General features: G+C 31.3%; 1 protein-coding gene and 1 long non-coding RNA gene across 32 annotated transcripts in view; both read right to left on the bottom strand.

The window, feature by feature from the left end:
• Positions 1-6,215: 6,215 nt before the first annotated feature.
• LOC121118270 (uncharacterized) lies at positions 6,216-9,091 on the bottom strand. Of its 2 annotated transcripts, XR_011780187.1 has the most exons (5): positions 9,026-9,091; positions 7,154-7,205; positions 6,875-7,059; positions 6,710-6,822; positions 6,216-6,651 (listed from the first exon to the last, which is right to left on the bottom strand). It is a non-coding gene; the product is annotated as an uncharacterized lncRNA (long non-coding RNA). The 2 variants fall into 2 exon arrangements; XR_011780186.1 differs by having other exon boundaries at positions 6,875-7,205.
• A 6,244-nt stretch (positions 9,092-15,335) lies between these two features.
• LOC121118915 (uncharacterized) overlaps positions 15,336-16,168 on the bottom strand; it is a 105,642-nt gene continuing 104,809 nt past the window's right edge. For 25 of the 30 annotated variants that reach the window (XM_071888592.1, XM_040713509.2, XM_071888590.1 and 22 more), the window contains one exon: positions 15,336-16,122. Coding sequence is in view for 19 of the 30 variants with exons in the window: in XM_071888597.1 (XP_071744698.1) it covers positions 15,994-16,122 (129 nt within the window). In the remaining 11 variants the exon portion in view is untranslated. The remainder of the gene's footprint in view (positions 16,123-16,168) is intronic. The other 5 variants (XM_040713508.2, XM_071888593.1, XM_071888591.1 and 2 more) reach the window with 2 other exon arrangements.

Below are 16,168 nucleotides of genomic sequence, written 5' to 3' on the forward strand. Positions count from 1 at the left end.
CTTTTGAATTTTTATATCAAAATGTGTAATATTTATAAGTATAAAGTGCATTAAATGTTTGTTTTCTGATGGAATATTAATGGAATTAATCTCTTGTCTCATATTATGCTTGTTCGTGAATCCAAGGGTCTTTTCAAATAAGAATATTCCATCATGTTATCTGATAATAGGAAGAGTAGTTAGCGCTTTTTTTTTTTTTTTTTTGATCACTGCATTGTTTCTTTATTTTCGTTTTTCTTATTATACTAATTTTATTACCTAATTTATCTATGATTAAAATTCATTCATGGGTGTATGCATTGAAATTTTGAGGCGTTATTCCATCATTTTTCTAGCAGGAAGTAAACATTTAATGCGTTTTATAGTAAAATGCAGTACGTATTTTGATTAAAAAATTCCAAGAAAACATGAATTTTAACCATAAATTTACAAAATACGATGCATAAATTCAATTTATTTATATATTAAGGGGAAATATCCTTGAGGCAAAATATCCTGAGGAAAAATAGTTTATGGCAAAATTAACAAAAAAAATTCTCGTCTGCTGTCGCAACGTCAAAGAAAATACCATCAGGATCTAATGCTTTACTATCTATCCTTCATATGAAATGAAGGATATTTTCCCTCGGAATTACTTGAGATTGATTTTCTTTTAGGAAAGCATTTTCTTTCTGTACCTATTATTTTCTAGAGTCTAGAATGAAAATAATTAACAAAATCATTTGTATTCGTATGAACTTAACCCCCCCATGCCCCCCCCATCAGAACTTGGCGCAGGTTGACACAATATAATAGACGGACATGTTTGACATTGCTTCTTGATACTGTCCTTGAGCTCTTGCACATTTATGTACCCATATATTTTATTTTCATTATTCTCCGGTCCCGAGAAACGATCCTTTACTGACAGCTGCTTTAGTCTAAAATGGGCATTACTCTCCAAACTACGTTTTTCCTCACTTTCTGCCTGAACATTAACCCAAAAATAATTGACGGAGTTTGCCATAACTGTTAGAGAGAAAATTGAAGCCTCCTCAAAAATCATTTCAACTTCATTTTGGATCCTTATCTCTCTCTCTCTTTTATTTAAGAAATTGCCTTACAGTAACTTTTCTAATTCTCCTCAGCATCTCTTCTACTTTGGTGAAAATGAATCATCAAAAATTCTCGCCAAGCGCGTTTTTAGTTTCATCTTAAATTTACCTACGTCCAAGATCCATTTTTTTGGTATTTTAAACCGTTATTGTTCAGTTTTCCACGAAGTTCCATAGTAATTAACTTATATGATCGGAATGATATTCTGATTTGTATGAAAGCTGTTTTCAACAAACGAACTAATTGAGGAGAGACCCAAGCCAAGTCATTCTTGATATCTGACTTCCCCTTCTCAAAGAAAAGATATCTAACGGACTCAACAAACGAATGATATCTACAAAATTAAACTTAAAAACTAAAATTCTCGAAATGGTTATATTCGGGTACCGGGGGGGGGATTATAAAAAGATAAACGTTTAGATTACCAATCAATATAAAAGGCAAAATATATTTCCTTTGGCTATTAATAATAGCCTGAAAGAAAGAAAAGGATTTCTCACTGGGGCCATAAGCAATTATAAGACTAAACTTGAATCCATGGGCGTCTATTCGAATTTTGTCCCAATCACTTCTGCTGGAGTATTCTTTGATTTAAGAAACATCCTCAAGTCTCCTCAGGATCAGAGTTAAGACTCCTCTATTCGAACCATGCCCAGTCAAAAAACACCAGAACCTTTTATGTAAACAAATAGGACAGTTACTATTACAAGAGGAAGAGTTCTCCAATTTAATGTTTTGAAGACAAATGATGTCAGGATCCAATGACATCAAGTGATTCATTAGTGAATTTCTGGATTTTCTATCTTTACCCCTCGGGTATTCAGAGAAATTATCCTATTAATGCCCATGTTTAATTTTAATTCATTGAAAATTCTGACAGGAAAGAAGTCCAAAATTTTTGCTTATATTCTTTTTTTGGGGAAAGCTTCATTTTAATATATAGGTAAATGTATAAAAAACATGCTGTGGACCCCTTTGTAATGCATCTTCAGATTTATCTGAGCGTTTGTAGATTTGAAAATGGAATCAGTTACTTGCTCCTGAATATTTGAATGGTGTTTTGTACTCTATTTTTCAGGCCGAACTATAATTTGTTCTTGAATATGAGCTAATTCGTTTGTCTCGCTGGATTCAGTAGAGCCAATTGTATCTAGGTTTTCTGTGTTACGCTATTCGACTCCTCAGGCTGCTCATCGTCTAACACATCAGTAATAGGAGATTCAGCGCTTTGTTGTCCAGAATGTGTCTCTGTATCATCTTTTGTTGGTTTTTCGTCTGGGAGTGGTTCTTCCTTACCAGTAGGACTTACCACTGGCGATGCAGGCTCAATATTCACTTCAGTATTACCTCCAGAAATATTTTTAAGTTTTTCTTCAAGGACTGCATTGTATTCATTTATTTGGTGTCTTCTCCGTGCAGTGAAGTCGAGAATGACCAAATCTGAAACATGTTTGGCATTGTTGTCGTACTCCAGGAAAACAGAGACTAGTAAGATTCTCGTTGACTGGAATTATTTGGGGATGTGTGACAGATCCCCCAGAACCTCAAATATGTAGTTTAAGGTCTTCCATAAGTTTTTGTAGCTCTTGAAAATTCTTTCTGCTTCCAATTCTTCTGGGTTAGGTTCATGGTAGGAGTCAGAGATCTCAACAAAAATTTTATCCATTCCTTTGACTTAGTTTCATCAACCCTCATAAAAGTGTTGATTGTTGTTAATTTAAACTTTTTCTTATTCGCCAATTCAAAATTCTCAATGTTTTTGATCTTCATGTTAATAGGCACAATGTCTCCTTTAGGTCTTATAACTCTTTTAACTTTATATTTATTTAAAAAATAGAACCAGAACTAGGATTGGCTGAAAAAAAAAATTCGGTACATCCTTAGTTTTAGCACATATGCTGTATTAACTATTTCTTAAAGTTAAATATTGATTATTTTTCAATATCCCATCATCTTGAGACATTAACCTTCTTTTTAGAAAGGCTTTAACAATACCCAAATCTAAGTACAAAAACAGAATGAGTTTCCAAATGAAAAGTTTGAACATCTGTTTCGCTATCCATAACAAAAAAGAATTGTACTTTGATGTACCTCGGTACCTTTTGATTATCAAGGACAAATTCCCTTGTTGAAAAATAAATTTAATCTGCATATTATGCATCAAGTATCCCTTTATGATTAATAATTGAATTCAGCAGAAGATAAGAAATGAAACATTATTAAATTGGCTATGAAGGTATGAATAATTTAATTTATGACGGAATTAGTATCGAAGAAAAGATCAAAAGTTGAAGTTATCCTTGTATGACGCTATTAATTCTACAAGTATAGATGTTATTTCGTATCTACAACATACCAGGTGTTTGAAATTTTTTTGACCACTTTGATTGTGTTATAAATAACTATTTTGTATTTACAAAACTATTACTTATGAAATTGATCTCCTTCAGCTTCCATTACAGTCTCAGACGAAGTCGGAAGGGCGTAAATAATTTGATATATACGTGCTGGAAATCTTCTTCAAATGGGACTCCACAGAGGTTTGAGGTTGGTTCTGTTGCTGTGGCGCCCTTTCAAGACTTTGGACTTAATATGACACTATATTCAAAATGCCAAAGGATTTAGATCAGGGGACTGGGGAGGCCAAAAGTATATGGGCTAGAAATTCATGTTTTCTTTAATCCAGGCTTATTGGTCTACCAGTTCTAGGGGATCAGGGCTGTAAGAGGGCCAAAAGTGTCAAAAAAAGTCTTCAAAAGAGTATTCCAACGGAGGAGATGGTTTTCTTTCATTGCTGTTATCAAGAGTGGCCTCTCCACTTTGTTTAAGAATATTTTTAATTTGATGTACTAAATAATTAGTTCCCTTTTCTTATTAATATGAAGCGCTGAGCTTTAGGAACACACGTCTGTCAAAATGTGTCCTCTACGGTCAAAGAGACGGAGAAACTTTGTTCAATTTTAATATAGATCAGTGGTCAGGGAACAAGAGTAAATTACCGGTAGGGAGAGGGATGGAAGGCTCTGAAAAATTACTGATGTGAAAAAAAATATATGTAGTGAGAAAATATGGGATTTTTTTAAGGATTTATTTTCTAAAAAAAAGATGATTCGATCATGCTGTGGAGCAACAATTTAGAATAATATAAAACCTAACCCCCAAAAAAGATAATCCTGTGCAGACGCCACTTCAATATTTTGAGGATAAATTTAATTTACTACAAGTTCTACAAGTGGATAACGCTAAATAAGTTACTCGACACCTGATATAGATAGTATTAAAATTAAAAATGCCATAGAACCCTTGTTACATAGAAATATATATATATTTACGTTCTGGATCCTCTGAGGGTGACGTCCTATTCGTAATGAGTAGACCATGAGCTGGCTCTTCTATAAAAAAGAAGAGAATATGTGAAATATTAGGGTTATGTCACTCTACCTGGGGCGTTTCAGGAGATTTGTGAGCGATCGCTCAAAAAATTGCTCACTTTGACTTTTTGAGAAAAATGGCTCATTTTGCCTTTTTTGTGTGTGAAAATTGCTCATTTTTCTAAACTGGTAAGAAATAAATAGAGAAAATTAGGACTCTAGTTAGATTACGAGTCAGCTTTTGATGATTATTTGCTGATATTTTTCGAGGGAAAGTCCACCTACAAAAACTTTCCATAATTTGGACCTCTTTTTGGAGGTAATGATCGGATATGAGAGGGACCCAAATTCTGACAACAGCCAATTAGAGGAAGGGGAAATTCAGAACAAAATTGACTTTTGAATAGTTCCCCTTGAATCTTACAACAAAGAAGAAATACTTATGCGCCTAATTGCGAAATCTTCCATATATAAATGAAATGCCTCCTTCTAACAAGACTCCTGAACATCTCACCAATTTTAAATTTGTTCCAAGTACTGACATGGACGTTAAACGGTCTTATAGTATCTTTAAGACTACTAATATTGAAATTTATAGAAGAAAACTTCTCCAGAATCTTGATTTGTGGGTATAATGTTGCTAAATTTATGAATAAATTATGATAAATATAAAACAACCAAATACTTTAAAGTAGTCTTATAAAACTGTATTTGGTTTTTTAATTTAAATTTCTCAATTTTGATATTCTGGATGCTTATTTTTTTTAAATTTAGTCCTCTTTTTTTTTCGCTGAAATTGTATCAATGCCCCAATAATATGGACTTCTGTAAATATAAATGATTATAATTATTTAAGAGGAAACTCCTACTTTTTAACAGATTTTTTTAACTCTTGTTTAAAAAAATCAGCCTTTTAATCAGGCAGTCAAATAGGATTAAAAATAAAGGAGCCAAATATAATCTATGACAATTCCATAGTCCAGTGATTTGCAAAAGGTAGGCCATGAGACATTTCATCAAAAGTAATCACTGTACACAGTAATTGATAATTGTACAGACAAAATAGGATCTATAATTTATCAATGTATATTTATTTTATTTCAGGCACCCTCAAAGATATCAATAATTATACACATAATCAAGAAAAAAATTTGTAAAAATCTTTGAAAAAAATAGCAATTAGAAATGATAAAAATGAACCACAAAAAGATACCTTTCATTTTTTTTTCTTTTGTGTTCATCGTTCAAAAATGAGTGGAAAGCGTGAACGCCGTTCAATTTTCCGTTCAATCTTCACACTTGTAGAATACTAGAGTCTATTGTTAATTCAAGCTAGTCTTCTATGACATACTACATATAATATAAATGAATCTCAACCAAGTTACTATTGATGACTTAACTCTTAACGAAGGAACAATAAAATATTTACACAAAATTGTTTTCAAGAACAATTTTTGATTGATGGATGAGTTTTTGTAATAGATAAATGAAAACATTTTTAGCTTCATCACTCAATGATTAAATCCCTTTAGACGCCGCAATAACAGCTATTAATTCCATTTATTTATGTAGTTTAGAAATTGAATGACTCCAACAAATGATTTTTCATTTTGATACTTACTAATCAATATATTATAGATATATTTATATGTGAACTATGTTCATATATATTCCTACATCCAGCATTGTTTCGAAACTTTTAGCTATAAATAACTACACAAAGTATGAAATGAAGCATCATACCAAACATCAAGTAGGATCATTTAATAAATGTGAAAAACAGTTATTTATTCATTTTGTTCTAAATAAAAATCAATTCTTTCTTGTCATTGATTTATCACTTTAAAAATTAATGTTATTTATACAAAGTTGGAATTACTGAACTACACACTTAGAATTCAATTCCATATCTCATGATAATTTACATCTGTTAAGTAACTCAATAAGATGGTAGCTCTCTATGCATTGTAAACATCAAAGTCTTTTCATATTAAAATCCTATCCTAGGAGCAACATATTTCCATGGAATGGGTTCTGTGGGAATGTTTTTTTGGATATGACCTCCCGGGTTTTTTTCTCCTGAGAGTTGTAGCCGATTCAAGTCATGGATGGATTCAAAGTTTTGAATGAGATGAGGGAGGAATTCATCATGGCGGTGAAGACGAATGGGCCTGGGTTTCCTTTTCTGTAAAGCGATGTAGTTATAATGTGATTGATGTCGAAAGGGCGTACAATTTACTCACTTTTAAAGGTGGTAGTGATGTATTAGAAAAAGGTGGATATTGAAATCTCCATGGTGAGGATTCCTTGTCTTTGTATCCGCGATTGGGTACTCTTGAGGATATCTTGTAAAGACCTATGTTCATACAACGCTATTTGAGTAGTAAGAATTTATAATCCATCGTTACCTGAATATTTCGAAACAACAAATGATAGACTTTGTAGGCCGAAGAGGATACAAACTAAAAATATCTTATTCATGGTTCTATGTAAGTATTATATGTCGGAAGGATTTGAACAAATAAAATTTTATGACGAATACTACGAAGTACGAACATATTTAAGTGTGTGTGTACGTAAAAAATTGCGCTTGCTTTAAAATAACAAAAAATCTCATTAAAGAAGTCTCAATGACAATTTTTATAATTCTGAAAAAAAAACATGATGTTTGATTTACATGTACTTACAGCTACTTAATATACCAATATTTTAAAGTAATTTGTATTCACTGACATCTAGCTATGTAGACGAAAGTATAGGGAAGGAAGAAAAAAATATCAATTTTTTTAATATTATTGTTAAATCATAGTGTTTAACATGAAAATAAATCATGAAATTTAAAATAAAAATTTTTTTGATTTTTTTTTTAAAAACCGGCAGCTGTTCACAAAAAAATTTAAAATATAAAATTTTTTGGAGAAAAATTTCAAAAATCGATAACTTATAATAGAAAATTAAATTTTTTGGAAAAAAATTAGAAAAATTAAATTCAATATGAAATATTAAATTTTTTAGTAAAGAGGAAAAAGTCCTTATTTGGGGGCGGAGGGGCTAGAGCCCCACCTCTTTGGACGCCCCTGTATTAAACGGATATGCATCATTATTTATAAAAAAATATATGATCTGCAAGGTGGTGTGACAGTCTGTAGTTTGGTAGCGTAAGGTAAATAAATTAAAAAGAGAACTCTTTTTTAATTTATTTATCTGCTGCACCAAATACAATTTTGAATTTACAAATACTAAATCAATGAGTTCTTATACTATCCATCATTTTCGCCTCAAAAACAATTTTGGGGATTTAAAATCCTTACCCAAAATGGAAGAGTTAAATAAAACACCACGTCATGTTGTTAAAAAACCACAACAACGACAAACGTTTACTGTTTTATATTTGGACAAAGATCATATGAGCTTATCAATAGGAATCTGTCATAAAAATTGATATTTATCACCACGACAGGTTGCGTAATTGGAGCTTGTGCAACTTCAAATAGTATAAGAACTGATAATTGACTTGCAATCGAATATTTATCTCAGTTCGGATTATATTCTTGTCATATATTTTATATTTATTACCCTGATTAGATGGTTGCGTTGATTATCCCGTTTTTAGATTTTCTTGTTTTATAAACGAACTTAGTTTTATATTTTTATATACGTACGTATTCTTTTACCTTTTAGTACTGAATTGCTCTGATCTCGTGAATGTACCTTTTTTCTACATATTCCTTCTCAATTCCCTATTTATTCATAATTTGGCGACGATCTATTTTACGTCTCACCTTAATACATAACAATTATATTCATATACTTTGAGACAGTCCTTCACAGTAACATACATATATTTTTTTATATTATCATACAACAGAGATTTGTATTTTTTTTACCAGAAGAGAGTGCCACTCTTTGGTGTTTTGTTAACATACAAATATAAGTAGGCAACACTCATGCCTCATTCTTGAAGAATGATCGATAGAATCATATATAGAGATATTAATAATTTTTGTTTTTTAAAGCCTTTGTTGTAAAATCAAGTTTTTAGAGTAAATCTCAATTCAGAGACACATTTCGACGTAAATGTTTTGAATGTGAATGAAAATAAAGTTCATAATCAACTGATAAAGATATGGGATTTCATATCTTATCTTGATTACAATCCCCCCTCCCAAAAAAAGAAGGATCATATAAAAAGACGGATAGAATGAAGTATCAAATTTGGAAACTAATATTTTTTTTCAATTGTTTTATATTATAGCTAAAAATAAAGAATTAACCTTATATTACAAAGATTTGCTGTCCAAAAAAGGTCGACTTTGATTATAATTTTCTTTTAGTTTCACTTTTAATTTTCTTTTTGAATATTTAATAAATAAACAATGCAAGATTCCGTAAAAAAGTTCTAAAATTAAATATAAATAAGTTAATTAAATATAAATCTGTAATCAATACTAATATAATACTAAATATTCATTACTCTAAAAACATGATTTTTTTTTAAAAGTTTCTAAAGGCCGGATGAATAATCTATTTTGTTGTTTTAATGCTTAACACAGTGTTACCTTGCCAACACATAAATATCAAAGAGATCTTTAATGTTCAGGGAAGCGATGGCGCTGGGACCAGTGGCCCAAGGTGTATCATAGGATATTAGAAGGGGTCCTTGATACTCAGGATAGTGGCGGTGATAGATGTTGATCTCCCTTAGGGACCAGCTGACCAACTGCACAACCTGTTGGATGAGATATATTTTGCAAAATAAAATGCTCTTAACAATTTCTAATCATATAATAGTTTGATTATGTCAATACAATAAGAATTTCAACGAAAATAAACTAGAGTATCAAATTACTTGTAATGAAATTTATCATGATCAAATCCTTAATGTTCAAATTGCTTAGCAAAGAATTGTTTATGAATCAAATTACCCATAATCATTTCACCTGACAATGTAAATGAAGTTAAAAAGACCATTGACCACTCTATTGGAAATTTTAGGGATTACCCGGGCATTTTGCACATTGCCCGTAACATGTATATTATTAAATATTATATAATTTTAAAAATTATAGAGAAATAATATGATAATGATAGTCTGGGAGGACTTTAAAAAGAAATAGCCAAATCAGTCAATCATACCAACTACCCACAGATTTTGGGCCTTCTTTCTGTTTCGAAAAAAGTTTGTGTGATTCAATAAAGATAACGACGTATTAAAAACAATAGTATATCAGGGGTCTAGCTGGCGACTGTAAATGCTGTTGTATAGTATAATAAATGTAAGGTGACCATATTTTAATTCCATGGCTAAAGTCGGTCTACCACAACTATCGTGCGTTTACACGTCTAAGTGAATATATAATACATCGGCGTTATACATTTATGGCTTCCAGTGGACGAGGGGGGAGAGGAGGGTACAGATTTAAATATTTTATGAATGAGGGGGTATGTGATATTTCGCACTCCTTTACACTGATTCACAAAACCTTTTCTATATGAAGTAAATACATATATAATCTTGCGGAAGCCCCAAATCAGTGGTCTTCAAGATAACCAATATATTTGATTTACAAATACATACAGGATCTCTAAAACTTAAGGACGGGGCTATCAAGTTTTGGACAAACACAGACAGGGGGGTCAAAAGTTGTACTTTTTTCTGAACATGAACTGAAAATGTATGAGTCCATATAATTAATAAATAAATAATATGGGGAGAAGGGTTGCTCTCACAAAAAACTTCCTTTTATCATAAATATATATATATCATGTAAATCGTGTGTATAGTGGGTATTAAAAAAAACACGAAAATCATCATGATAGCCCCTACAATTCGAGGAATGTTTTGGAGGAGATCAGCTGTGACAAGAGAGAGGAGGAGAAGGAAATAGGTAGAAATTACTCTAATGTTGCTCCCCCATTCTCCAACAAGAACTTACAATTCTATTTTTGCAACAAACCCTCAGGGTTACGCTCCGTCTTTTATGATCCCACATGAGAATTTAAAAAACCGGGCCGGTTAAAAAAATCATAAGATTTATATTTACTTAGACGTGTACACGCACGATAGATGTGGTAACCCCCCCGCCTTTAGAAGGAGAAAATATGTAATATTAAGGATATTTTGGTCTTTTCATATGTAGGGAATTATTTTCATACTAGCGGTAGTATCAGCAATTTCTCGTAATTATTAGGCGTCGACTAACAGGCAAACCTTGCTTAAAAGATAACTCCCCAAGAAATCCTCACTTTTACTCTACGTTTTTCATTAGCTCACTCACCATAGTTACTCAATATTTATCTCCTCAAGAATAACGATAGCAGCTTACAAAAATAGAGGAGCTAAACGTACATACGTTTGTTGCGTGCGCGGAAAACTGCCCTGGGGAAAATTGCCAGTGGAAGATTGCCATGTAGGAAAATTACCAGGGAGAAAATTGCCCGTATTTTGATCAAACTTCATGATGAATAATAACACATTATAAATTCGTTTGATATTATTTATGACAAATATCTTACCATATTTGTTTGTTCAATCCCCCGAGGGAGTACATTCAAATGTGAGTAATATTATTGCAATACAATTTCATTTTATTTTTTGAAATTCAATCAAATCTTCTAATAAATGGATCGAGAGGTTTGGTAAAGGGAGGGAGAATTAAGTAGCTAAGGGCCTATTAAAATAGGGTTGAATACTCTCCCCCCTCGGATTGGCCAATGGCCAGGGGTAGTGTGGGATTGTTAAAACCACCCCCAATACATCCAAAGAACCCCTCTAACACCAGAGTATGAGGGGAGAGTATTCAACCCTATATGTTGTGATATTTGTCATAAATAATATTAAACGAATTTAGAATGTGTATAATCAAAATACGGGCAGTTTTCCTAGTTCCATTTGTTGCTAAACCACATTTAAAGTCACTTTGGTTATTATATATCATGTACTTTCTTTTTCTTTTCGAATATAAGCTTAAGCTACACACGTTCGTTATTAAAAAAAAAGTCTTTCACTCATATTTTAAACAACTCTATAGAGTACGCCTAAGCTTCTGTGAGATCTCATTCATGTAACATGTTTATATAACTCTAAACATATATATACTCTTTTCTTTCTTTTTTAATATTGCCCGCACGTTCGATTAGATTGTTATTTCTTAGATCAAGTATATACGCTAGTGATAGGACGATTCCTAAAATAAATCCCGATTCTGATACGATTCAAGTGAAAATTACAGATGCCAATTCTTTAATATTTTAAATAATAGTTAGAAAATACCATTTTGCTGTAAATTTCTGAGAATCACAGTTTAACATGATTACAATTCAAAATAGATTATGATAAAATAAACTAATATATATTTCTTTTCTGTCCAATTTTAATTGGAAATAAAAATACATAAATAAACCAAATTTAACTCGCTACTATATCCAATAAAACTATAATTAAAAATGGATTTATTCCATTTTTAATTAGCTAACTGAAACTTAAAAAAACACCTTATAAATTATACTTCAAGCCTAATACCCTCGAATTATAATGTAGAATATTAACATCTCTCCCGTATCAGCAGTCAGTCTATTTCTTTTGCCTTTCACTCTCCACTGAAGAAGGTGATGCGCAGAGATACTTTTTTACTAGGAAGGCCATGTGTAGGAAACTTGATTGATTAATTTTCCACCACTCTAGAGGATTATTTTCATTTTTGATCAATCTTGATGCTTTGTATTTGTCAATCTCAAACTTTATTTCTGCATTGATTTTCTCAAACTCTCGAGTTGAAGAAGTTTTTTTCATTTGATTGGAAGTCTGATTTTCTTTTTCATCTCTTTGAGAATACTTTTCTTTAATTTCTGCGAAGCATGAAGAGAAGGTAATATTTAAATTCCCCTCTTTATTGCTGTCATCATAAGTAGAGTGATTGGAAGTTATTGAGCTTACAGAAATATCTATTTGCCCAATATAAAGATCCTTATTCCTGGAGGATAAACCATGTTGGACCATCCACTGCCGAATAATGTCGTCACACTATTGGTTGTTATATCTGTCATCAAGAAATGAACATTTATATCGTGGATATGTAGCAATAATTAAATTTTTATCATTGGAATGGTAATAAAATCTTCTTTTAATTGAGGCTTTCCATTCAAATAATGTAGATTCAAGCCCAGCAAAGATACCATTTTCTAGACCTTTTTCAAAGAAATGACAAATTGCTTTAATATTAGGAATGATAATAATTGAAACAGTTGCATTGTGAGCACTCAGAATATTTGGTCAGTCTATGAAAGGCTTCGACACATTTTCTAGTATTTTCCATTTGTTGTTTTCTAAACAAGATGGCTTAACATTGTCACTGCAATAAGCTATGATTGCAGTTTTCTGCTCTTGAATCCTCTCTAGAAGATAATTATGGCAATTCCACCGAGTAGATACATCTTGAATGAAGTTGTGAAGTGGCAAGTTGAACTTTTGTTCATATTCTTTATATTTGACGACAGCAGATGGTGAATGGTTAAAGTAACGAACAATCTGTTTAAATGTTGATAGTAAGTATTTTACACAGCTCTGTTCAAAAATAGCATAATTAATAACTAGCTGTAATGTATGGATAAAACAAGGCAAATAATTCAAACCTGCTTGAGCAACCTCTGCTACCATATTAGCAGCATTGTCTCTTACTACAGGATGTATTTTCCCAAAAGAAATGTTAAATTCTGTCATCGTATCTTCTAAGTATTTACTTATGTTTGCTGCTGTAAGCACTGATGGAAATTGAACAACTCGAAGAATAAAAGTTTTTTAGTCAATGTTGTCATCCATCCAATGTCCTGTTAAACTTAAAAATGAGGTATTTGCAGTACTGGCAGTCTAACCATCACTTGTGAATAACATGAATTTTGTGCTATTGTTTATTTAATTTCTGATGAATATCCGTTAAGATGTTGTCTTTAATATCTTTTCTTGAAGGTACTCTATAATTTGGACAAGTATTCTTTAAAAACCTATTGAATCCTAGATCTTCAACAAGTGAAAACGGTTGTAAATCGATTGAAATCATTTCACCAATTAGATAATGATATTCTTTAGCTCTTGAGTCATTAATGGTCCATATTTTGCGCTTCTTTTGAATGTCATCTAATGTTAACTTCTTGTGTTGTGAAACATTCAAACTTTTCATTTTATTTTTTTGTTAATGGGTATTTAATGGAGAAATCAATAATCTTATCTTCTTTACTTGTTCCTTATCCTTTTCTTCCTCTTCTTTTAGCGTCAGAGACCGTGTCAGGAAAGCTGGCAATAAGAAAATTTGCCTTGGGAAAGTTTATCGCCTTCCTTTTATTTTTAAAGTGGAATGGTTATGAGTTAAAAGTACTCCATATATATATTTGTTCTTTTGCTAGGCGTGGGAACATCATTTTTTTACAAATCCTATTTAAACTTTCTATATTCAATTTTCTTATTTCTTCATTAATGTTCAATGCTAGGAATTTTTCATAAAAAAAAATAAAGATGTCAAAGACAATCTCATACAAGCTAAAGTTTAGAACAGAGTGGGTCAGTGAGGATGTATCTAAAGACAGGATTGTTCAAATTACTACTGATGAAAAAAAGTCTATTGTAAATATTGCAAAATAACAATTAGAGGTAAACTCTCTCATATAAAGGATCATGCAAAAAGTAAGAAGCATGATTTGAATAGTGAACCTCTATCTTCGTCACGTCAATCAAAGATAAATTTTCAAAAGTTGAAAAATCTCGTGATACGTCTCGAGCAGAGGTTCAATAGTGTCTATTTATTCCCAAATATAGTTAACGTTCAATTTGTTTCCTCTCAGTTTTCGAGCATTTTTATGAGACATTATTTTATTTTGATATTTTATAAAATAATAAATTCAAATTTTCGTTTTTGTTTCTTGACGGATATATTTTATAATTTTTTTTTCAAAACTTAGAAAAGTAATTAACAGTTCAATACCATTAATAAATAACAATACATAAGAACCAGAATTTAAACATTATTTTACAGGTGCCGATTCCAGAAAAAGCACCCGACTCCGATTAATCGTCCCGTCACTAATATACGCAGTCCTAAGATACAAACAAAAATGCCCTTATGGTGTTCATATAAACGTTGCACTATACATATACATGGAGAGTGCAATTCTTTTCAGAAAATACATGGGTGGCACTTGTTTGATAAAAGATTACACGTAGATATACTAAAGATGATTGCTAATGTCAACTTATGTATTTTCTGAAAAGAAGTGCACTCTCCATGTATACAGTACTCCCTGATATAGATTTAAGTCAATTTTTAACATAAGCCATTGTCCCAACAAACAAAAGGGACAAGATGGAAAAGAGGACTGTTGGTTACCCTATAAATTATAAAAAATAAATCCTCAAGAGTCTATCAGGAATATTTAGAAATATACAACTCTTAGTAACATTGTATTAGCAGGAAGCATAGAGACGGCTCTATAGAAGACGATAAAACTAGCGTTCTGAGTCATAGAAGTTATTCATCAATTATCACTAACTAATATTGACTTGGATGTATAGGTATTTCAAAAATATAAACATTTATAGAAGAGATAGCTAAAGAAGGAATTTTCTGTTTATAATATTAGTGTACACACATGATATCGAAATTTTTCGCTTATTTATTCATTATTGAAGAGGCAAGAATGGAAGAAGGATAAGAAATTGTATTAAGGATTTAATGAGGACGTCAGCCAGCTTATGGCCTATGTGTGATGATTCCTTCATAGAAAATAAACATGATACAGCCTATGATATTAAGTTAAAAAGACTTTCTTCTTCTATCCTATTTTTTTCTTTTTTAAAAAAGCGATTGTTTACACAAAAACTGGAATCGGAAAAATTAGAAATTCACTATTTACATAAATAATTAACAACTCAGCGTGGAATAATTATATAAAGAAAAATACATATAATTAGAAAACTCTTCAGAATATATAATAATAATAATAATAATAATTTGTTTGCTTTGCTTTTTTCCAAAAAATATATATATTTAGTATATCTTCTTTTTGTAATTATTATCCTCCATAAACGGATAAAAATTTGATAATAATAAGGGGATATCATTATTTGGGGACTGGGGAGGGTACCGGGAATTGTATTGAAAGGGGGAGAGAGAGAGAATGGGATGAATCCTCATCATCTTTAATGATAATGGCGGTGGCACAATATGTAGTAGTGAAGCAGAGACTCAGCACTCATCAATATAATAATAATATTAAAAGTATGTAGTTAAAAATTGATTTGTTTGTAAGATGCCATTTCGTAGTAAATGGAATGTTGAATTAAAATTGCCAGAAATAAAACAATAATTTGCTTTAAAAAAAGGAATTATGTTGTATTACACTTTTTCATCTTCTTCTTCAAAATAATTAAAATATTTTTTATATCTTCTTCTGAAATGTTGAATAAAAGGGATAATGATGATGATGATAATAATATAATGATCACGATATGATGTCCAGCATCTTTAAACAAGCAGCTTCACGGTTCATCAGATTGCTCCGTCTCATTTTTGGGACTATCACCTGTTGACGAAGAAGTTTCTTCCATAGCTGGATTCGTCAAACATTTGGTATGATCTTCGTCTTCAGTCTTTATGACAACGTCATTCTAGAAGAAGAAATCAATGTATAATTAGTTACCAGAGATCCTATAA

Source organism: Lepeophtheirus salmonis, chromosome 5 (assembly GCF_016086655.4).
Source record: "Lepeophtheirus salmonis chromosome 5, UVic_Lsal_1.4, whole genome shotgun sequence".
Lineage (NCBI taxonomy): Eukaryota > Metazoa > Arthropoda > Copepoda > Siphonostomatoida > Caligidae > Lepeophtheirus > Lepeophtheirus salmonis.